Below are 23121 nucleotides of genomic sequence, written 5' to 3'. Positions count from 1 at the left end.
GATATGGACATGGGAACATTGTTTAGCCCTGTTTTTTTTATTGAAACAACAGAAGTGGAAGAGATTACTCAGGAAAAAGTATAAAGCTGAGCAAAAAAGGGAGGTCTCAGAGCAAAACTCTGGCAACCACACTTACGGGTAAAGTGAGCGAACAAGAGAATGTTCCTTTTGTTTGTTTTGCAATATATTCGGAGTTATGGTAGCTTGTTTGGTATTCTTCAGGCAGAATACCGAAGAATACCAAATTGTTTTTGTTGTTGTTGAGGAATGCCTCATTTTTTGAGACATTTTATCCTTGTCTTTCAAATTAGTTGTGAAATCTAGAGTACAAATCTAAAATAAAACTCTGGTTGAAATATTAAAGTAAATATACTATATTTTATAAGCATATAAAATATATACATTTTATACATTATATTATACAACAAAAACATTCATTAAAATCTGTATTTGAGACACTTTTTGGATTATGTACAGAGTTGAGAATTACAGGTTCTGAAAATCTCACCCTGTTCATGCTGCTTTGGGAGAGGTGTTTCTTGGATGTCCTATTGGGACCTATAGGGATTCATACTGTTGAGTTCAGGAAACAAGAAGAATGAGTAGTATCCAGGGATGCTGGAGGGAGAAGGAGACTTCATTATCTTTGCTTTCAATAAATCATGGTCCCAAAGTAATTATAAATTTAGAGACTGAGCCAGAGTTAAAAGCTCAGCTGCTGTACTGAGAGGTCCAGGCTTGTGGGATTTAGAGTAAGAACAGAGTAACCTCAGAAGTGATAGGTGAGAACCAATGGATGTGTTGGGAAGACTGAGCACAAGAGAGCAGAGGAATTACAGGGATTGAGAAACGTAGGAAGTTATGTTGTACTGAATTCACCAGTATATTTATAGAGCTTCCTGTGGGGGGTTAGTTCATTCAGAGACTCTCAAACGTACACCTGAATCCCTCTGAATTTTCTTTTTAACTGTTACAGCACTTATTTAAGCCAGACACCCTTCTAAGTGATTTACAGCTTAAGCCCCATAAAAACGTTGAGGTAGGTAAAGTTATCATCCTCATTCAAGAGATGAGGAAACAGGGACAGAGAACAGCAACAACAAAGCTGGGATTCAGGTAGAGCAGCCCAACTCTAAATTATGTGCTACAAACCAATATACTAGATTTTTACTACGGAAAATTTAGTTTAATAATGCATAGAAAAGAAAGATATTAATGTGCCACTTTTACACCCCTGCCTAATATTTTTTATTGCTTCTTTCAAGCTTGTGGTAAACTCAGTTTCCATTAAATATCAAATTACACTTTTTAGAAAGGAGTTTGAATTCATATACATGGTTTTAAGGGTTATACGTTTCACAGTGAAACATGATCCATGCATGTGTAAATCTAATTTTTCCAAATTGAGTTTTTCTAGCACAGTGCCAGTACATATAGACAGTCAATAAAAGTCGTTAATGATTAATTAATTTGTTGATTACATCAATAAATATGTGCTTATTAGAATAAATAGAACACAAAACTGAATCAAATTTCACAATATCTGTATTTGTCTGCCACTTTGAAAACCTTAGGGATGTGAAGTCAATTTCTTATTTATTTATTCATTCAACAGCCAAAAGTGTTTATGTACTTTATAAGAGAACCGTTACAATAAGATCAGCAAATGATCATTACTTTAGCTCCACTATAAAGGTGGGTTTACTCACCACTGAATATCCATCTTGCCAGTTTATCCTGTTACTTCATTCAGTCTATGACTAGTGATATAATCTGGAAGTTGAGTCTTGATATTTTCTCATCAGATACTATACCAAGGATGTTCAGTCTCCTTTTCTTATTCTTCACCTATGTAACTATCCTGTGCAACTCAAGCCAGAGGCCCAGGAGCCATCCAGAATTCTTCCCTCTTCTTCAGTTCTTACAGCTACCATTATAACTTCTCTCATTAATCATTTACTTCTATTTTCTCTACTTCTGTCTTCATTCAGACCCTCATCAAATGTTACCTGAATTATAGCAGTGATTTCCTTTTGGTCTCCTAAATGGGAAATTTGGTCTTACTAAATGTCCTTACCTCCTTCCTCCCCCAGTTCCTCCTTTACATATCTAAGAGAGGATCTCTTTAATCTGAGACTTTATCATTTATTCTGCAGTCAAAACTTTCAGTATTCCCTACTGCATCAGGACAAAGGCCCAATTCCTTAGCAAGTTGTGGCTCTCCAGATTCTTGCCTGGGCAAACAGTAGGTGTTATAAGGATATTTGTAGAATGAATAAATAAGAAAAAATATTTTTAATTATCATAATAATTAAACACAAATTGAGATAATTCAAATATCAACTGTTTCAACTGAGATTTTTTTAAGAAGAAACTTGGAAGTAGCTAATGGAGATAAAGAATAATAGATTGTGTGAGGCTGAGATTATTATGTTTTGGTGATTTTTAATGATTCATGTGTGCTTTATGTCTGGGTCCAATTTAGTTTTTAAGAATAAAAATTAAAGAATAAGATTATATAATTTTTACTTCTACATGGAAGTCCACTGCTAGAATAATTATAATAGAAATAGAATCTTCTACAAAAATCCTGTATGGAACCACTCAAATCTTAATATTTTGATGAGACAATAAAGAAGAGATTTAAATAAGTTTTTGTTCTCATTCTAATTCTTTTGATTAATAAGGATTTCTTGAATCCTGGCCGTGGATTTTGAAGCTACCGAAGGGCTTAGTAGAAAAGAATTCTGTGATTGATTGATTGATTGATTAATCATCTGTGAAATGGGCATGGGAGAAACTGGTTATAATTATTGTGCCATATTTCTTAGCCCTCATTAAATGTTGCTTAAAAATTCAAAAGACAGTGTTTACTTGGAAGATTTTTGAGGAGAGTTGCTTAGATACTGAAAGTATCTTACTCTTTCAAATTGTCTTATTGCCAATTCTAGATTTCTGTATAAAGTGATCCATTGGATGAAATTATTATCTCTCTGAATGCTAAAGAGTGTCTTTTAAAGTAGATTTGTTTGATACTAGGAGTTGCTATTTTTGTAACAGTATTGAAATGATGATGATGATGATGATGATGATGATGATGATGTCATCATCTTGGAGATATTCACAAATCCACAGGGCAATGAATTAATAGAAAAAGAAACATTAAAATATTGCAATTAGTAATCAGTTGGCAAGAAAATGATATAGGATAGTAGAACATAGCACAAACTATATAGAATCTAACAGACCAAAGGTCAAATTTTATTACTGTTATTTTTAATATGTATAATGTATACAGATAAATTAATGTTTAAAATCTTTAGTTTCATATTTCTAGTCAGGAATAGAGTGTAGCCTTTGCAAGACTATTATGAGGAATAAATGAGAAAATAAGTGTAAACTGCAGGTCACTTAATAAGGACACAATGAAGATGAATGTCTTTTTGTTCCTTTAGTATATTTCTGATAAGTACTTGCTTAAAACAATCCCATTTGCTTAAAAGATGGAAATATAACATATCTTTGATAATACTACTTAATAAATATCAATCAATTATTTAATTATTGAACCATACTAACCCCGTGAAAGGAACTGAGAATGCAAAGTGGACATAACATAATTCCTGTCCTAGTAAACAAAACAGTCTGCTCAGGACATAGACATTTACCATGATAAATTCCCATATTAACCTAATAATTAGAGAAGAATTAAGATCTGTGGACTGGGGAGGACAAAATTAACTCTGGGAAACTTGAGAAATGCTTCAACAAGAAGGTGAGATTTGAGCAGGATTTTGAACTAGCAGTAAGATTTTATAATGTAGGCAAGAGGAGGACTAGCATTTCAGATAAAGGAAACCTTATGGGAAAAGCCATGGACCCATGGGAAAAAGGCTGTATGCAAGGAGCAGAGGTGTGGTGACAGTGGAGAACACAGGGTGGAGGTATGCAGAGAGGATGAGGCTGTAAAAGTCTGAGGAGACATACTGAAGTACTGCAAACCAAATCACAGGCCTTGGATTTTATCCTGTGGACAACTGGGGAGGTCAACAGCAATTTCAAAGGAAGTGGTTGGCATTCATTCTTCCTTGGGAAAGTTCATTCTTTTGACTATGAGAGGAATAATTTGATTTGTCTGGGAATAGAAATGGACTGATAACAAAGAAACTAGTAAAGACGTATTATTAGAGTCTGTGAGAGAGATGACATGGAGGAAAAAAAACAAAAGGTAATGATCAAGACAACTCCATATTGTTCAATGGAGAAAACGGTGACACTCAAGTTACATAGCCAAGTCAGATAGAGAGAGAGAGAGAGAGAGAGGATGGTTTGAAAGAAGGAGAATGAGTTGTTTTGAACATTTTTGGAATATCTGGGAGAAATCTAGATGATAGATCTGGGTATAATATTTAGGGGATCTCAAGGTACTATTAGGAAAGAGACTGAGTTTAGGATTGAGATTGAATATAAAATGTAGATCTGGGTTAGAAAGAATAGAGGGGTAGATTAGCTGTTGCCTAGGATTACAATTCTGAAAATATTCATGGTAACAGTACAACAATTGAGGGGGCAGAGAGAGTGAGTCGACTGTTACTTGGGAAGTAGGAGTAGCTACAGAGGTAGCTGTTGCATTAGGAAAGCCGAGTGAGATGAGGATTTCTGGACGGTGGATATCAAAAGTATCAAAGCTGCTGCAGGATAGATGAGGAGGCCTGACTCGGGATGTTTAGATTATGCTGTTTGACTTTAGAAACTACAAGGTTTTTTCCTCCTAGGTTGGACATTTGTGGGTATTCTGCAGAGCACAGCTTTTTCAATTTTATTATACATCAGAATCCTGTTAAAATGCAGATTCTCTGGGATGAGACCCGAGATTCAGTATTTCTAAAAAGTTCCAAGTGATGCCAGTTTTGAATGGCACTTGAATGGCAAGTTTCTGGCAATTAGTAAAAATGGATAAGTTAAAATTCAGGATCTGTTTACTTTGAGAAGCTTTCTTCCCTTATAATAAATGGATATTATAGTTCCACATGGGAATTTGTACTGAAGGTAGATTAGAAAGGTATGGTAGTTTGGATATTTCTGTGTATTGAACAGCAGATGAGTTTCATTTTTAAAAAATTCATTTGACTGTCTCTAGTCTCCTCCTCTTGTCTTCCATGTTAGGGTACTAAAAAGCATTCCCTTAATATTTACTTTATCAGACAGATGAGCAGATACTTCTTTTTGGTAGAATCCACAATAAGTCTCAAAATATTTATTTCTTTTGTGCTTTGTTTCTGATATTTTTACCACCCATTAGCTAGAAGGAGTCTCATTTGACAATCTTTCCAGGAAAAAAATACACAATCCTCAATCCAGATATTTTGAAAATTCCTAGTTTATTGGTGTTCTGACTCTGTTTATCTTCCCCGTCTTGCTTCAGAGCTGTGTCTACACATGTCCCTTGTGTCCGTTTTACTAATAAATTGCATTAGCTATACCACCTCACCTACTCTGTTACTATACTGAAACTAAACTTACTAAATCTGAAATGTGGGCTATGGTATTACAAGCACTGTGGGGAAAAATAGTGATTTTCTACTGAGTGTGGAGGCAGAGCGAAGTAGAAGATTAAGAAAAATGAAAGGGGCCAGAGGCATTGTGGGACATGTTGGGGGCTTGAGTTAGTGCAATAAACAAGGAAATTGGAAGAGAACACAAATGCAAATGGATTTGTAGAGGTTAAATCAGAGTGACAGCCTATTGATTGCATATTTGCAATAATTAAAAGGAAAAAGAGAAGAGTCAACTACTGAGGTTTCAAGCCCATTGGACTAAAGAAAATGATGATCCTGTGAATAGAAATTAAGAAATTAGAGGAAGGATCTGATTAAGACTTGGGGATAAAAGAAGGGAAGTGGTGTTTAATGTGGTGACTTTGAAGATCATGGAAATGGACATCTTTTCCTCAGTTGATATTGATGGTTGGGAGTGTGATGCACACATTAATTCTAGTTTATAGTAGATTTTACTTAAAGTTTTAGGTAAGAAATGAATTATGCGCAAAAATGAATCATGGAATACTACATCAAAAACTAATGATGTAATGTATGGTGATTAACATAACATAATAAAATAAAATAAGAAAAGAAATGAATTTCTAAGTGAAAGAATGAATACAAGTGTTTGAGGAAAGAGGACCTATGAAAAATCATGCCTTTAAGAGCTCAATAGAGGGGAAGGACCCAGTGGAAGGAAGGAGAAAATGGACAAGAATGATGGTGGGCAAATCAAGTGAGCTCACTGGTATTACCGTCTGTGAAAGAGAGAGATTCACAAAGGCAGAGGGAGCAATCTGGGTCAGATACAAAGATGTTAGAGTATGGTGAGAATTGAATAAAAGTCCTGTGTTCTTCACACAACAGTTTCACTAGTGCAAGCAAAGCAGAACAGAAGCCAAGTTTCAAAGGATTAAAATATGAGGGTTTGGTACAAAAATCTAGGCAACATGTAGAGTATTGTTCTTTCATAATAAACTAGAAACCACACATGGGCCATAAAACCAAACCGATTTTAGCAAGTCGGTTGACCTTTCTAGATTTTCTTCCCCCACCTCACTTCAATCCTAGAAATTATTGTACTTCTTTAAAATCATGGAATAAAACCCTATCAGATGGTTTCAGTACCCGAAGGAAAGTATATTGTTTCATTGTCATCTCTCCAGCTAATATTTGTGCTCAATTTGGAGAGTATGGGATCAGACATAGTAGTGAACCTTGAGGTAGGTCTCTTTCTTTTGGATTGACAGCTAGAGTGAGAAGTTCACACAAAAGAATTTCTTCACTTTGGGTGCTTAAATTTTAAATTTAAATTTTAAATTAGTATCTCATTTCAGTCAGACACTTTGGTTTTTATTTTTACATTATTCTCTGATATCATTGTTACTGAAGTAGTTGGGCCACTTGGCCCAGTGTAGTTAGGATACAGAATTTATTATAGGCAAATGAATAATATATCACATATCGAATGTGAAAAATGAGTGCTCTGAAAAGCTCCTTAGTTATGAGGGTTTATTCTTTTCTATCCGGGCGGTTTTTAAGGGCCTTTGTGCTCCCTCACAATTCACGTGAAATGTGGTTCTCCACTCGGGCGTCAATCCATGACCATCACAGGGTATGTGAACATGTTTCAGGTCTAATTGGGTCTCACCATATCCTTCAAAACACTAATTTCAGAACACTCAGGTAATTCAGGAATTAGTTTAACTTTAAGTGCAAAATTTCATTTATGTTTGTAAAATATTCACTGCTGTTTAGAACTCAGTTTAAATAATGCTTTCTTTTGTGTCTTTGATCAAAGATTTTGATTTAAAAATTATTAAGAATTGTAACTGAAGAATGCCCAGAAGCTGTCATTAATAGTTGTTCAGTTTGTTTTTGGAGAACTTAACTCCAATTTATTCCGTTTAACCTTTACATAGATCTTTCTTTAGAAAAACATCTTGTATTGTTTGCTTCCTTAGAACATTCTATCCCTAGGACTCGAGATCAAACAATACATTTGTCAGAAACCAGATATTTTAGTCATTTGGTTTTGAAAATAATATTCCAGTTAAAGCAGCAAATTAGAAGCATTTACCAAAGAAAATAATGACTCTCATACTCTTTCTGTTCATTTTAACCTTTTTGGGAAAGAGCTCTTTGTATTATGTAAAGTTAAACTTTAGCTTTCCTGAAGTTTTCCTAGTCATTTACAAAGGTCGAATTTCTTTATGAGCTGAAATCCTCCTTAAAATAATATGAACAATATCATGCAGCCGTAATTTTAAAGTGATGACACACTTTATTCCAAGGGGTGCCCTGCATCGTTTCATAGTGTGTTCATTAATCAAAGGTCATGGTATATATGTTGCATTATCATAATTTTCTAATTAATTTATTCTTTATACATGCTTATACATGTTCCAATTGCATTTCATTAACTCATAGTTTTCTTGTAATGTTGTGCTTTCTTTCCATGTTCAAAGAATCTCTTTAATTCAATTTCTCTGTTTCTCCTCATACAGTCTGGCAGCCAGATATGCAACTCAGTCTAATCACAGTGGAATTGCAACCAGTCAAAAAAAGCCTACTAGGTCAGTTAATATCTCTAATTTATTGCTTGTTAGTGATAATAAAGTGACTGCCCAGTGTTATTTTGTCCTATCATTCTAAATTTTTTTCATAAATTACATACTTCTGGATGAAAAGTTTAGAAGACTGAATTCTTCAAGTGGATTTCCATATGCATTCTCGGGGATGAGCATGTCTGTGTTAGATCATTAAATGGGTTTTGGCTTCTTCTGTTTTAGTTTTGTTATATATACTGTTATGACTGGGCTGAAGTCTAGCTTCTAAGCTTAGAGAAAGTCAAGGAAAACATTACTTGGAAGGCCCCATTCCTTCCAGGTTACAGAATCTGAGAGTTACAAGAATGTAATTGTTTTTCGAGATGGGCATGCATTAATTATTGCACATTTTGAAGCAGAACTGAGAAATACTGGTAGCTTTTTGTGGGGAGGTTAGCACCAGGTTACGAAGTTAGCCTGGACTGTTCCTTTATCTGTAATAGTTGAAATTTTTGCTCCTTTCTGACATACATATTTTAAAGACAGTCTGTTATAGCAAATGACTGTATTATATCCTGTTTGGAAAATACTGATTGATAAATGTATATTGAAAGTGTTTGATGTTTTTTTTAAAAAATATTAAGTTGCCGAAGGCATGATGGTACAGCTGAATGAAGCCACAGCAAATGTGTTTGGAACCCCTGATTATTATGTGATTATATCTACCCTCTCTCTCACTGGGGAAGTATCTCTGTGGTGGCTTCCTAATCACTGCTCAGATAATGTATCGTATTATGCAATGTTTGACCACAAGGATGGCTTATGATGCCTTGATGTGAGGTATGTGCTTTTCCTCTTGCCTTGGTTTTCTAAGTTATGTTCATTTCCATAGTAATTAAAATGATTCGGGAGAGAAAAACTTGAAGGGTATTTAATTAAAAGGAAAAATGATATAAATTCAAATGTGCAAAATACAGTGACCTGCCATGTACAGTTTTTATTACCACTTCTAAGACTCATGCATATAAAATATATTTTAAGTACATTAATTTAATAGAACATTTCTCTCTCTGTCTTTTGTTGGCTTCATTCTCATTTCTCTTTTTATTACTTTGATGAATGATCTGGAGCTCTGGCTGCCTGTCAAATTAGGGTAATGAGAAGACCAAATGGATTTTTTAATTTGTTTTAATTTGTTCTTCTGAGAACTAAAGATCACTTGGCTTCATGGGTCACAGTAAAGATTAAAATGCAATTTAATTGCTTTCTAGAAACAGGTCAAGTTTCATTGCAAGCAGGGCAAGTTTTGTGACAAAATTTGTTTATACATGTGAGTTTGGAATGAACTTTCTAAGTCTGTAGCTGTGTCTGCAGGAATAGTCCTTAGATTTATTATGATTGGGGCATTTGGCCAAATTAATTAATTGAGTTCTTTCTTTAGAGTGCAGTCATTGGTACTCAAAATTCCTGGTGTCTTTGGTTTTGTGCTATACTTACATACCCTCTAGATCCATTTGGACAACAGTTAAGTGCTGGAATCATTTGGAAAAGGTTCCAATCTTGTACATGGAACAGCTTCTAATTAGCAAAATAGCTGAAGGAACTATTTATTAGCCATATGTATTTAAACTCCAGAATACAGTCAACATTTTGAAACTATTAACTATTCCAAGAAAGCAGCACTTGTGTTTTTAAGCCGGTATTTGTGTTTTCCTGATGTTCATTCCCTGTTGCAATACCTGTTACTATTTTAAAAAGTAGCTATAGTATTTAAGAGTTTGATTTCCTAGTAATCTACAGAAATAATATATCAATTATGAAGGTGAGTCAAAATACGAAAATAGTAACAACTGATCTTGAAATTGTGATATATTGGGCACCAATATAACAGATATAAACACCCTTTTTCATTTTAAAAATTTAGTATAGAGAACAGTAAAAATTTCCGTGCTTCATTTATAAGGGCTGGAGTTTTGGTTTTTTTTTTTTCTTTTAAAATAGAAATTATCAGAGCAGTACACAGTGACATGCACATGGTGGCAGCAAATAGTAGCCAAGACGCTGACATCCTTTAGTATCATGTTATTAAATATGACTTAGAATGCTAATATTAGTTCTACGCAGAGTGTGTATTGTACATATACAGTACGTTAATAGTGTAGAATAAAATACAACGATTGTATATTGTAGGCGCCATTCATGAAATAATTGATTCTTGAAATTTTAAGGTGGAAACTACTTAAACAGCAACATAAATGATCCACACGGGTATTTAATTTTAGTCCACATAAAATAACAGCAAATTACAACCTAATGTCAAACTTCCCCTAAGTTTAACACAGTCTGCCTGTTATTTCCTCTTGTCCTGTCTTTCATCCCCAAAGACTAGCTGAAGTCACTGTCCCTGTAGGTGTATTTTGCATTGCCATTCTAACAGAGATTTTCTGCTTCTGAGACCTGCATCCTTCCTTGTCATAGCACCTCTGTGGTCAGCTGGCCACACTTGTAAGACAACCAGCTGAAAGTCTAGGTGCTTATTTTTGGCAAAACGATTAAAGAAAAGAAATTTTTTGAGGCAGACCAGTAAAATATAAATTAACCCATGACCTTGGTCTCTGCACCATGTTTGAATTAGAATAGCTTACTACCTTAGATAGGCACTAAGCATTTGCTATTAGCAATTTGTTCAGTAACTTTATTCTTCTTGTTATTATCAAGTTGACTTAGGAAACAACTATCTAAGAGAAAAATAAATGTCCCATACATTGAAAAGAACAACTTAACAACAACTGCAAATAGCTGATTAATATCCCAAGAACATAATACATTTGTGTTATTTCCCTTGCTTTTCATGTAATTGGTATAGTATTTTTAAGTCAAAGTGTTATTCCTCAGGGTGTGGTAAGTATGACTTTTTAAGTGAAAGGTTACTTTATTTCTAATTGCTCTACATTACTGATATCATTTTAGGGCATGTTTATTGAAAAGTGAAACAAGATTTTTCTGAAGATTCTTAATCCTTGTGTTTAGCTATTTATCACTGAAACCACCATTTTCTGCTAAATAGATTTTAGAACATCATATATTGTGCTTTTTCCATTAAGGCCTCCCCAGTCAGAACCTCCTACCCCCTCTCTTTTTGTAATATACAGTAATGATGTAATTTTTCTTATACTATTTCAGGCTTCCCGGTCCCTCTAGGGTACCAGCTACCGGCAGCTGCAGCAAGGTCCAGGGAGCCTCTAATTTAAATAGGAGAAGTCAGAGCTTTAATAGCATTGACAAAAACAAGCCTCCAAATTATGCAAATGGCAATGAAAAAGGTAAGTGTTTGCCTGTTACATCATTATGGCACAAGTCTAACGTATTGGTCTTGTAAATTACATGCCAAGTCCGATATTTGAGCAGTGTTAATGCCTTTTGGAATGGAGTCGTTATCGGTGTGGTTTCATGTTTTCTAACTTCCCCCTCCTGAATTCCAGCTTTCTTTAGGGCTTTTCTTACCTGAAGAACATTTTAAGGAAGTAAACTCATTTATTTTAAAGTGGCTAATTATATACCCAAGTATAAAATCTGTTTCCCCAAAACATTTCCTCCTGGTTGCATATAAACAGCATTTTCTTTTGTCTTCTCATGCTTTATGAACGATTATTTTAAAATCATAAATCTGTATTAGGTTTGTTTGAATCTTTAGCTTCAGTTGACATAAATGCCATAAGTGTTTTGGGCATCAAACATTGAGACATGATTAGGGTGGATATTTAATCTTTGACAGCACCAGGACACAGAAATAATGCGACCTTAGTTTTCCCTAAAGAGACAAGTTATCCACGTTTGCTTTATTTTCTCGAAAGAGTACGGGACAGAAATGTCAGATCACAAAATCATCGGGAAGAAAGGACACTTAGTGGAAATCTGTGTGAAAGGCAAATTATGTATTAACTAGATGACACACGATTCTTTGTGTCGTGCACAGTGTGCTTTTAACAAGGGGCTTGCTTGATGCATTGCGCTGTGGAGCATGGGTTCATGTGAGAGAGGGTGCGTTTTACATCTAAACCAGGAGAAAATCAAGAATCTATACAGTTGTAGGCAGAGTGACTGTGTGAAGGGCTAAGGCTCTGGCTTTTGACTTAGTTCCTTCAAATCCATATAACTTTAACTTCTCTTTACACTATTTAACTTTCCATGCAACAAAACGTGAAGTTCAAAGGTAACAAACATGCTTAGTTAGTAGAATAGCTGGCAAATTCAACCAGGTAGGAATTTTTTTGCTCAAGTCAGATCATTTCAGATTGTTTCATACAGATGATATGATCTGATAACTTTCTCTAATTTAGACACGAATTGACAGATAATCTATGAATCAGCACTTCTGTGAAAATTTCTCATGTATTAAAACAAAATTGGACAGAACATAAATCCCTGAAAGCAAGGCAGTGTGTCTTGATCCCTATAATATTCCCTGTTCTTGAGTGGAATGGAAAAAGAAGAAAATAATGTATAACTGGAAGTTAGGAGTTTGTCTTTAAAATATAAAACCTGTGATTTAGGAACCTAAGAAATTTTCCTGGACACTTATACTTTTCCTGAGGGAAAGGGAGAAAACAATTACTCAGAAAAACTTTCTTTGTTGTTTTGTGACTTTCCTAGAAAGTGTCATACGGAGTTTGTATGTGCTGTGAAAGTTTAAGGGAGAGTTTGTTTAGACATACAGATGTGTTGAAGGGACGTATCCAGTTTAACTACATGATTCTACAATTATGTAATATTTTTGCAAGAAATTACTTATAATATTGGCAAAGAGACTTAGAAATGCTTCAGATGATCTCACATTTTGATATCATAATGTATCTGAAATATTCCGTCATGTGACATGGTTTTCTGTGTTTCTGGCGTCTAAAAGTAAGAATCTAAAGGTAGACAAACATTTCTGTTTTTCCATAGCCATTCAACCTCTCTTATGAGCAAAATTAGGAAGTAGTAATATTTACAATAACCACAAGGTGGAGACAGATGACATACATTATGAGGTTTTTGATTCAAAAAAGCAGATTTCCTTAGGTCCACATCTACAGCAAAATACAGGGTTTTCCTTACTTTTAATTCCCAAATAACTAAAAATTCAAAAGCATTTAAACTGTGTGATCTCACAGTCACAAATATTTATAATATGTCCAATATAGGCATTAAATGTCTAAAAACTGCCAATAAGAACTGAAGCATAAATTGCATCATATGATTGTTACATGGCATTTTCTATTAATGTGGAGTTACAACTTCATCAATACATCCAATATCAGTATTTCTAAATTGATCATTCTGTCATGCTATTTTATATTTCTAAAATACTGTCTTGGGGCACCTGGGTGGCTCAGGTTGTTAAGCATCTGGCTCTTGATTTCAGCTCAGGTCATGATCTCAGGGTCATGGGATTGAGCGTCACATCAGGTACAATACTCAAGGTGGAGTCTGCTTGAGATTCTCTCTCCCCCTCTCCCTCTGTCTCTTCCGCCTCTTGTGCACACATTCTCTCTCCCGCTCTCTAAAATAAGTAAGTAAGTAAGTAAGTAAATAAATAAATAAATAAATAAAATATTTTAAAAAATAAAATGTTATCTTAAATTGTAAGAACAAACAAAACAATGATAAACATTACATATGAAACAATTTATAATTTACTCTTTAGGCTATTAGAGGGGAATATCTTCTTGGATAAGAATGTTTTATTTAACCTTTTTGACCTGGATATTTATAGTGGTAGCACAATCTATATAAAAATAGAAAATTTCTCCTGCTGACAAGCTGATCTCTGTCACAAACTGGTCTGCATACATATTCTTGATATGATCAAGTAAGGTGAAAACTAAGAGTTTTCAAAGGTCACAGTATTATAATGACAGAATTCAGAAAGTAGGAACTTGAGTAATTAATTGCTACTCCTTTTTTAGTTATTAGAAAGTGTAACATTTAAATTTAACACATTAAGATATTTTACTTGAGGGATTAACCAAATTATCTGCAATGTGTTCCCTGAATGCCTCTAAGTGGAAATATACTTTCTACTTTCTTTAACAAGTCTTGGGTGAGGAGTTACATGAACCACTTGAAGAATCTCTAGAATTTGTGATAGACAATAAAGATTTATTCACAATTAAAACAATTTCATTTCCCTATTAAAAAACATACTGTTGAAAGCACAGTGGGGTGCCTGGGTGGCTCAGTCATTAAGTGTCTGCCTTTGGCTCAGGTCGTGTCCCACATCAGGCTCCCTGCTCAGCGGGAAGCCTGCTTCTCCCTCTTCCCCTCCCCCTGCTTGTGTTCCCTCTCTCGCTGTGTCTCTCTCTTCAAATAAATAAATAAAATCTTTAAAAAAAAAAAAAGCATAGTAGCTTTTCACCTGTATAGCATTGTAACAGTAACTTATTCGCAAATTGTGTGACTTATGAAAGGAAATCAGTAGGGAATCACAAACTGCCACTTCAAAAGATCCATCTAATATCATTTTAATAATAATACAATTCAAGAAATAGGGTGTTCATTTCACCATTTTTCAAATGAATTAAAATGTCCGTGAACATGGCCATAGATGCCCCTTTGTAGAGAAGGTGGAAAAGAAATGTAGTCATGGCAAGAGGCAATGGGTGGCACCCTTCTGCTGAAATGGAATGTGGGAACAGATTTTTCAGAACAAATGGTGAAATGAAGATAGCACTGTTTGTAGAGAAGAATTTCTTCTGAGAGTCCCAAATTTCTTCTCTTGGTGACCTGCCGTTCAGATACTGACAATGAATATAATATGTTCTGACGCCAGCATTTATCAATTTGCCCATACACTGTAGACAAGATGTATGCTTTAAAGAAAAATTAAATACCTACTCCCTGGAAATCGGGGATCATGTGAAAATGGTGCCCTGGTTAATTTATATATATACTTTCTATGCTTGAAGCAGATTATCTTAAGAAATCATTCTTGTTGTATAAAATCTGGGTATTAATAATGAAAAAAAGCTACACAGTTTCATATTATTAGGAATGTAAATATCCCTAGCTTTATTTGGAATTCAGTTATTGAACTATGCTCTGTAAACACTTTTTGCTTGACAGAGTTTATTAGCAGAGAGTTGTTTTTCATGTTGCTAAGAAACATGCCAGAGGGCATTTTGCCATCTTTTTATTGTTTCTCCCAAGTGATTCTTACATTGTACCTACACATCTACTAAAGAGATGTCCTTTCTGTTCTCCTGGATCCTAATAAAGTGTCCTCTGCTGTGGAAGGGTTCATTTTCATTTACACTCAACACAGGTAGAATAGGATTGATACTGAGAATTTGGCAACATTGCAGTTGAAATTTTAAAACTATAAGGTTAATGTGAATGTTGTATTAGTAATGGAATTTTGACTGCTAAAATGTAGCCATCTGATTCTTAAGTACTTTCTCTGTTTTTTTGTTAATTGCCCTGAAATTATTGTAGTATCAAAGAACTAAACTTTTATTTTCTTTTCAAGGCAATGCAAATATGTTTTACTTATTATATTGCTTTACTAGTGACTGAATTATGTGTTCCACCATGACTTTTGCTTTATTTCCTTGAGACTTACATAAACCTAAAATGAAGTGTGAAATGAAAATTGCAAGCTAATCTTAGGGATTTTCATGAGGTAACATAAATAGGTACATATATTAGGTGATATGATTAAGGGGACTTGAGAATATATATTGTTTGTTTATGTATAAAATGCTCACATCTTGAGGTGTACACATATTATACATGCCTGTACATAAATTACATACTTTTTCCCCAAAACTGGCTGGCGAATGTAAGTTTCCTTAAATTTCACAATACTCCACAAAGTGGCACTGTAACATTGCATGAGCAGAATGGACAGCACCTCTGGGGTCCCTGTAATCTCACTCCATGTTTCTTTTAAGTCATCCTAAATTTGATGATTGAGACATTGCACGAGTAATCATTCATGGAAGGTAGTGTGCTCAGGTGAACAAGGGCCCAGTTGGTAACAAGACATATTTGGATTTGAATGCTACATTTTTTTTTAAAGATTTTATTTATTTATTTGAGAGAGAGAGAGAGAATGAGAGAGAGAGAGCACATGAGAGGGGGGAGGGTCAGAGGGAGAAGCAGACTCCCTGCCGAGCAGGGAGCCCGATGCAGGACTCGATCCCGGGACTCCAGGATCATGACCTGAGCCGAAGGCAGTCGCTTAACCAACTGAGCCATCCAGGCACCCTTGAATGCTACATTTTTTAATTATTTAAAAATTTTTTTTTTTTTTTTTTTTTTTTACCTTTTAAAGGGTTCAAATGTATTTTGGCATGTTATTATGAAATGAGAGTCTAAGGTGACCAATTGCCATGGTCACATCCTTCGTTTCACAATGACCTGTGGTACTGAAGTTGCCCTGTATTTCCCAGGGATCATAGACATCAGGGAGTACAATGTCCACTACACAGTGAATACTTTAAAATGAATGGTGCTGTTGTCATCATTTTTGTTACTTTGTGTTACCTTGTAATTGTTATTCTGTTGTTACTTTGTAAGTTGAAAGCTGGTTTGCTTGCATCTAAGCAACATACCACTCAGGAAGAAAGAAGAGGTAAATAGGTTGAGGATGGTTCCTGTGTCCTTTCTCAGGCTAACAGCACTGTTGGCAACATGGTGCTAATGTTCCACAGGGAAATGTCCTTATCTAAACTTTTCATATACCTGTTGTGACTGCCACATTTGTCAACGTGTATTCATTTTACTAGAACTGGATTGCATTTTTTCCAGGTCATCAATGTTATTATTTTTTTTGTGTAAGATGAGATAACTAAAAATTAACTCTGTCGATTTACATATGTTCTAAGCATGAATTAAAATCTATTCTTACGTTAACTCAGAAGGATAGTGCAGGTAAGATGCCCAAGGAGATAGTATATAAAGTATTAAGTAGAAAGTGTCTCCTATCACATTCTCCCCATTTGTATTCTGCCCATCGAGGAAGAAGGACACCATGCTTCAAGGAATTACCCATTTAACTTCACTACTGTGACAAACATATGGCATTCTAGAGAGCCACACCAGCAGAATTTCTGGGTAAAAGCGAACATATAGAAAAAAGAGAGAGTGAAAAGCCTCCAAAATTTGGAGTCCGAAAAACCTGAGCTCCAATTGTGATTTTCTCTTTTCTAAGTTTTACTATATGTGTGAAATGGAACAAGTTACTTCCGTTTTTTAAGCTTCAGTTTTCCCATTTATAGCAGGAGAAATCATGAGTATATTGCAGATGATTAGGGGTTTAAGTGAGATCCCATGTATGAAGAGCTTTCAGTGTGATTCTGGGTATCAAAGTGCTTGGGGAAAAGTGAGCAGTTGATAAATAATATTTGATTGTAGTGGAGTTTATGATGGCGGAAGTGGAGGAGGAAGAAGAGGAGGAAGGAAAGGAGAGCGAGTGGAAGAAAATTTCTCTTTAGGGGCTAGAGACAAGAAGGCAGGTTCAGCTCAGATCATGATCCCAGAGTTCTGAGATTGAGCCCCACATTGGGCTCCCTGCATGGCAGAGAGCCTGTTTCTCCCTCTCCCTCTCCCTCTGCTGTTCCCCCTGCTTGTTCTCTCTCTCTCTCTCTGTTAAATAAATAAACAAAATATTAAAAAAAAAAAAAAAAAGAAGGCAGGGCTGTAGGCAGAGACAGGCTCTGCAAATTCAAGGCAGAGCCATTTCAAGGATGCCTTTAAATATGTGCATTAGATATCTGGTCATTTCCTCATATCTCATAACAACTCATTTATAGTCAGGAGCTGAGTTATCAACATTTGGAACTGTATCTGTGAGACCGGGCTCCTGAATATTGCACACAGAAATCTCAGGGGAACTAGAATTTGTGGCAGTACCCACTGCCAAGGAGCTGCACACGCTACCTTTTCAGCAGCTGCTGTTGTGCAGCCTTGGTTGTGAGGAGTCCAGGGAGACTCTTATGATTCCAGTGCCTTCGTGATGCACAACAACTATGATTTGCCCTCTTAATGAGACCTGAAGCATCTCACTGCTACTATATAGAGACAGGCTGGGGACAGATCAAGAGTTGAGCTTCAAGAAGTGGCTTCTGTGTGTGTACTCCTCTGAGGACGATTTTACAGCTGTTTCTGTGACTGACTGTGGTTTGGATGTGGATGTCATAATTTGGAGTCCCTCCTGTCTCATTTTTGAGAGTAGTGATGTTGAAATTCCTCTTCTGTACTTGAACTGTTGTAGCAGTCTATCTAGCTGATGGCAGCACATTTAAGAAGCATCCTGACAGATTCCCTTCCACCTTTTCCTCTCATTCCCACCAAAGCTCCCAGGCATGCAGGGATAGGAGTCTCCTGACTTCTTAACCCAGTTGCAGATACACAGAAGATCCACACTCAATTTGTGGCCATCAGGAAAACCTGATGGGCTTCTTTTGTTTGCAGTATCCCTTGTCACAAATTGTCTAGCATCCAGTGAATACAGAACTGGCCGTTGTTCTGGAAGTTCAAAGGGCAAAGAATATTCATGCTGCACAGCTAGGGAACATTTAATAAATTCAGCCCCATCGGGTACTGTCATAAGAAACATTCTTTAGGGGCGCCTGGGTGGCTCAGTTGGTTAAGTGGCTGCCTTTGGCTCAGAGCATGATCCCAGGGTCCTGGGATTGAGCCCCACGTTGGGCTCCCTGCTCTCGGCAGGAGGCATGCTTCTCTCTCTCCCACTCCCCCTGCTTGTGTTCCTTCTCTCACGTTCTCGCTCTCTGTCAAATAAATAAAATAAAATCTGGAAAAAAAAAAAAAAACATTCTTTAGAGCTGATAATGTCAGCAATTGCCATGTTTTCTGAGTCCATTCAACCTTTGTTACTCGAAACATGGTTTGTGACCAGAGGCATTGTCATCCTCTGGAGCTTGTTAGAAATGCAGAATCTCAGGGCCCACAGCAGATCTGCTGCATCATGATGCGGTGTATAGTCAGTAGGATCCCCAGGTTACTTGCGTGCCCATTAAAGTTTGAGAACTTCTATTAAGTTCAACACTTAGGATGTCAGACATTCTATGCATAATCACAGGCATGGTCTTTGCTTTAATGGAACGTACAGTAGAGTAGGAAACAGGCAATTACACTAGAGTTACAATGGTTATAAGAGAGGAAATAATAAGCTATGCGAAAATGCAAAAGAGCCATCGAATCCAGATTTGGTGCTGGGATGATCAGAAATGGGGGTGGGGATAATGCTTTTGGTTTGTTTTTTGGTTTTTGGTTCTTGTTGTTGTTGTTGTTTCCAGAGGAAGTGAGGTCAAAGTTCAGACCTTACCAATAAATGGGAAATATTGAAGAAATATTTGGTAGGCATTTCTAACTGCAGGTAGTCAGTGTGCTCATTCTGCTACTGAGAATGATTCAAATTATGACGAAATGTTATCGGTCTCTGGAAGGGATCGTAATGTGTAAGTGAAAAAAATTTGGAATTACCTGTACTTAAAAGAGATTGAAGTAAAAGATTGAAATCCATTAACAGAGAGTGAATGTATTTGAGACACTGGATACTTTGAAGCTTGTTGGATTTGTTTGTCTTGAATTAGTCAATACTCCTGCTGTTTTTCAGAACACCTTAGTGTTTATGTACGAACCTAATGGATTTCTACAAATATTCTAGAAATGGACACAATTACAGACTTACATGAATACTGAAAAACATCAATTTATCATCATAGGCTGTACAATTTATATATACCATGTAAGCATTTTGACTTTTCAGTAAACTATTACATTTTAATGTAGAGTATGTATGTACAGTCTTACATTAACTTTTGCCAGCTGAAATATGGAATTGTAGAAAAGTAAGGAGTATTAGAATTAATGTTGGTATGCCAATTTTTAAAACAAATATAAAGGAGGGCACTAGTGATGAGCACTGGGTGTTGTATGTAAGTGATGAATCACTAAATCCTATGTCTGAAACAAATATTATACTGTATGTTAACTAACTGGAATTTAAATAAAAATTTGGTAGAAAAAATTATTAAATATAAAATGCATTTGTCTATTCTTCTTAACAAAAACTTCACAAATCTTTTATATCATTTTAGGCACACTTATTTTAAAAAAGTTTAACTCACACAAATATTCAACTAATAATTTAACCTTTTGTGCCTCTAATTTCTTTATTTTCTCTTTTTGTGTATTAATTTCCTTTTATGAAAAATTGTTGAGTAGTATTTGGTACTAATTGGCTTGATTACATATCATTTTGCATGCATTTTGAAGAAAAAATTTAAAAATAAAAACATTGTAGTTTATTGTTGTGAATATTTAATGAAATTGAATGGGCTCCAATTCTTGAACATTATGGAAAGTGTATTATTTATAAAATATTTCCATTGGACATTTCATCAAAAATAGCTCTGCATCTATTTATCAATGTCTAGTTTGTTAGCAGTACTAAATGATGCAAATATCTAATTTAATCATTGATCATTTCATGTCTCAAAAAAGAAAAAAAAAAGATGAAAGTAGGAGGCTTTTACAGTAGACGAGGCTTAAAGTAAATGACCAGAATTCTGTCGCTCCCCAGTGTTAATTAACATTTTATACTGAGGTCTTTAAAATCAAAGCTCTGTTCTTTCTATTCTATGCCATGTTATAAAATCTCTTTTTGATTTAGTTTTTCGTACTTAAAGATGAGACTTGTAATCAGGCATTAATCAGTGTTAGAACAGTCATAGAACAGCTTATACTGTAATGAGATTTCTGAGCAGAAAGTAAGTAAACACATGCATTATAAAGTCCTTATAGGATAAAGCCTTATTTCCTAGCCCCGCAAAAGTAGCTTGGGTTTTCATTAGTATTTAAAGTTTGTTCAGATCACTTCAGGTGGCTAGAGGCGTGCTGGTTAAGAGCACCAGCTCTGAATTGTGTTCACATCCAGGCTGGGTGACCTTGAACAAGTTATGCAGTTTTTCTGAAAAAGAGGGACAAAATATCAATACCTACCTTGTGGGGTTGTTATAAGGATTTATATAATATATATATTATATGATGCTTATATAATATAAATATATCTAAACATAAATATGTATTGTATATAAATATATAACATATATATAATATATACAACTACATATATGTGTATCTTGGTAGGTTATTGGACCCATATAAGCCTAAATTTCAATGCTTGTTTTTTATACAAATAAAAGTAAACAATATTAACTAAGAGCTAAGTCATGATTCATAAGCATATTTAATCAGATAGCAATAAGCTAGTCTCCCTGTAAGGTAAAATAATTTCTCAACATTTCTTATACAACATATTTTTATAAGGCTAGGCGGAATCAATTTACTGCTATGAGCTACAGTAGTAATTGGAAAAAATGTAAAGAATTGCTTAAGGGAAGGAGAGTGTTTTGTCTTTAGATATCTATGACTAGCCAAGTTCATTTAGGTAAGAGTAGTTTTAGAAGGGAAAAAGGAAAAGTTGTTTTCCAAAATCAATGGCTCTCAGATCCTGAATTTTTGATGTACGATATAAAAACCACCACATCACCGAAATGATTGATGCCACATAGCATGGCTGCATTCAGCTCACAGGAGAGATCCTTAACTGTGTCTGTGGTTAGAAGTACTCAGGGGTATGATATACATGAGCAAATGTCATCAACCTCTTCTTTATTATTTTGTCTTCATGTCCAGATTCCTCCAAAGGACCTCAGCCATCTTCAGGTGTAAATGGTAACACGCAGCCCCCTGGCACCGCGGGGCAGCCCCCCGCCTCTGCCATCCCTTCTCCGAGCGCCAGCAAGCCCTGGCGGAGCAAGTCCATGAATGTCAAGCACAGCGCCACCTCCACCATGCTGACCGTGAAGCAGTCCAGCCCAGCCACCTCCCCCACGCCACCTGCAGACAGACTGAAGCCCCCTGTCTCAGAAGGGGTCAAAACAGCCTCCTCGGGACAGAAATCCATGCTTGAAAAATTCAAGCTGGTCAATGCGCGGACTGCTTTACGCCCCCCACAGTCTCCCAGTTTGGGGCCCAGTGATGGGGGGAAGGATGACGATGCCTTTTCTGAATCTGGTGAGATGGAAGGTTTTAATAGTGGTCTGAATAGCGGTGGCTCAACCAATAGCAGCCCCAAAGTGTCCCCTAAATTAGCCCCTCCAAAAGCTGGAAGCAAAAATCTCAGCAATAAAAAGTCTTTGCTACAGCCAAAGGATAAAGAGGAAAAGAACAGGGACAAAAATAAAGTTTGCACTGAAAAACCAGTCAAGGATGAGAAGGATCAGGTGACAGAGACGGCTCCGAAAAAGACCTCTAAAATTGCAAGCTTGATCCCCAAGGGTAGCAAGACGGCAGCAGCCAAGAAAGAAAGCCTAATCCCCTCTTCCAGTGGCATTCCAAAACCGGGCTCGAAGGTGCCCACAGCAAAGCAGACCGTTTCACCAGGCAGTGCAGTGAGCAAAGAGTCGGAAAAATTCAGGACTACCAAGGGAAGCCCTTCCCAGTCCTTACCTAAGCCCATGGCCACTGAGAAAGCGAGCACATCCAATTGCCCCGCTCCGCTGGAAGGAAGGGAAGCCAGCCAAGCCCCTCCCGCTGGCTCCTGTGCTGGGCTGGGGGCGCCCGGCGGGGGGCAGGCCACGGGGAATGGTGCTGTCCAACTCCCCCAGCAGCAGCAACACAGCCACCCCAACACGGCCACGGTGGCTCCGTTCATCTACAGGTAAGATGGCCTCCATGCCTCCACGGTTGTGAACTTCTGCAGGTCTTCCTACTCGACGCGTCACAACGAAGGTTACTAGAGCTGTGTTTTACATCGTCGCTCTGGAACGCTCCGTTCTGAAGATAAAGGCCTAGGATTTCTTTCTTTTTTTTTTTTTTTTAAGATTTTTATTTATTTATTTGACAGAGAGAGACAGCGAGAGCAGGAACACAAGCAGGGGGAGTGGGAGAGGGAGGAGCAGACTCCCCGCAGAGCAAGGAGCCCAGTGGGGGACTCGATCCCAGGACCCTGGGATCAT

General features: G+C 36.3%; 1 protein-coding gene across 2 annotated transcripts in view; it reads left to right on the top strand.

Annotated features, from left to right (window-relative positions):
* The window catches only part of NAV3 (neuron navigator 3), a 356416-nt gene that overhangs the window by 144694 nt on the left and 188601 nt on the right, over window positions 1–23121 (top strand). For both annotated transcript variants that reach the window (XM_035002085.1, XM_035002084.1), the window contains exons 6-8: window positions 8048–8116; window positions 11273–11412; window positions 21797–22823. In XM_035002085.1, the coding sequence (XP_034857976.1) occupies window positions 8048–8116; window positions 11273–11412; window positions 21797–22823 (1236 nt within the window). The remainder of the gene's footprint in view (window positions 1–8047; window positions 8117–11272; window positions 11413–21796; window positions 22824–23121) is intronic.

The sequence above is a fragment of the Mirounga leonina genome, unplaced genomic scaffold, assembly GCF_011800145.1.
Source record: "Mirounga leonina isolate KUSES-001 unplaced genomic scaffold, KU_Mleo_1.0 Mir_126, whole genome shotgun sequence".
NCBI lineage: Eukaryota > Metazoa > Chordata > Mammalia > Carnivora > Phocidae > Mirounga > Mirounga leonina.
This window is presented reverse-complemented; position numbering and strand designations above follow the sequence as displayed.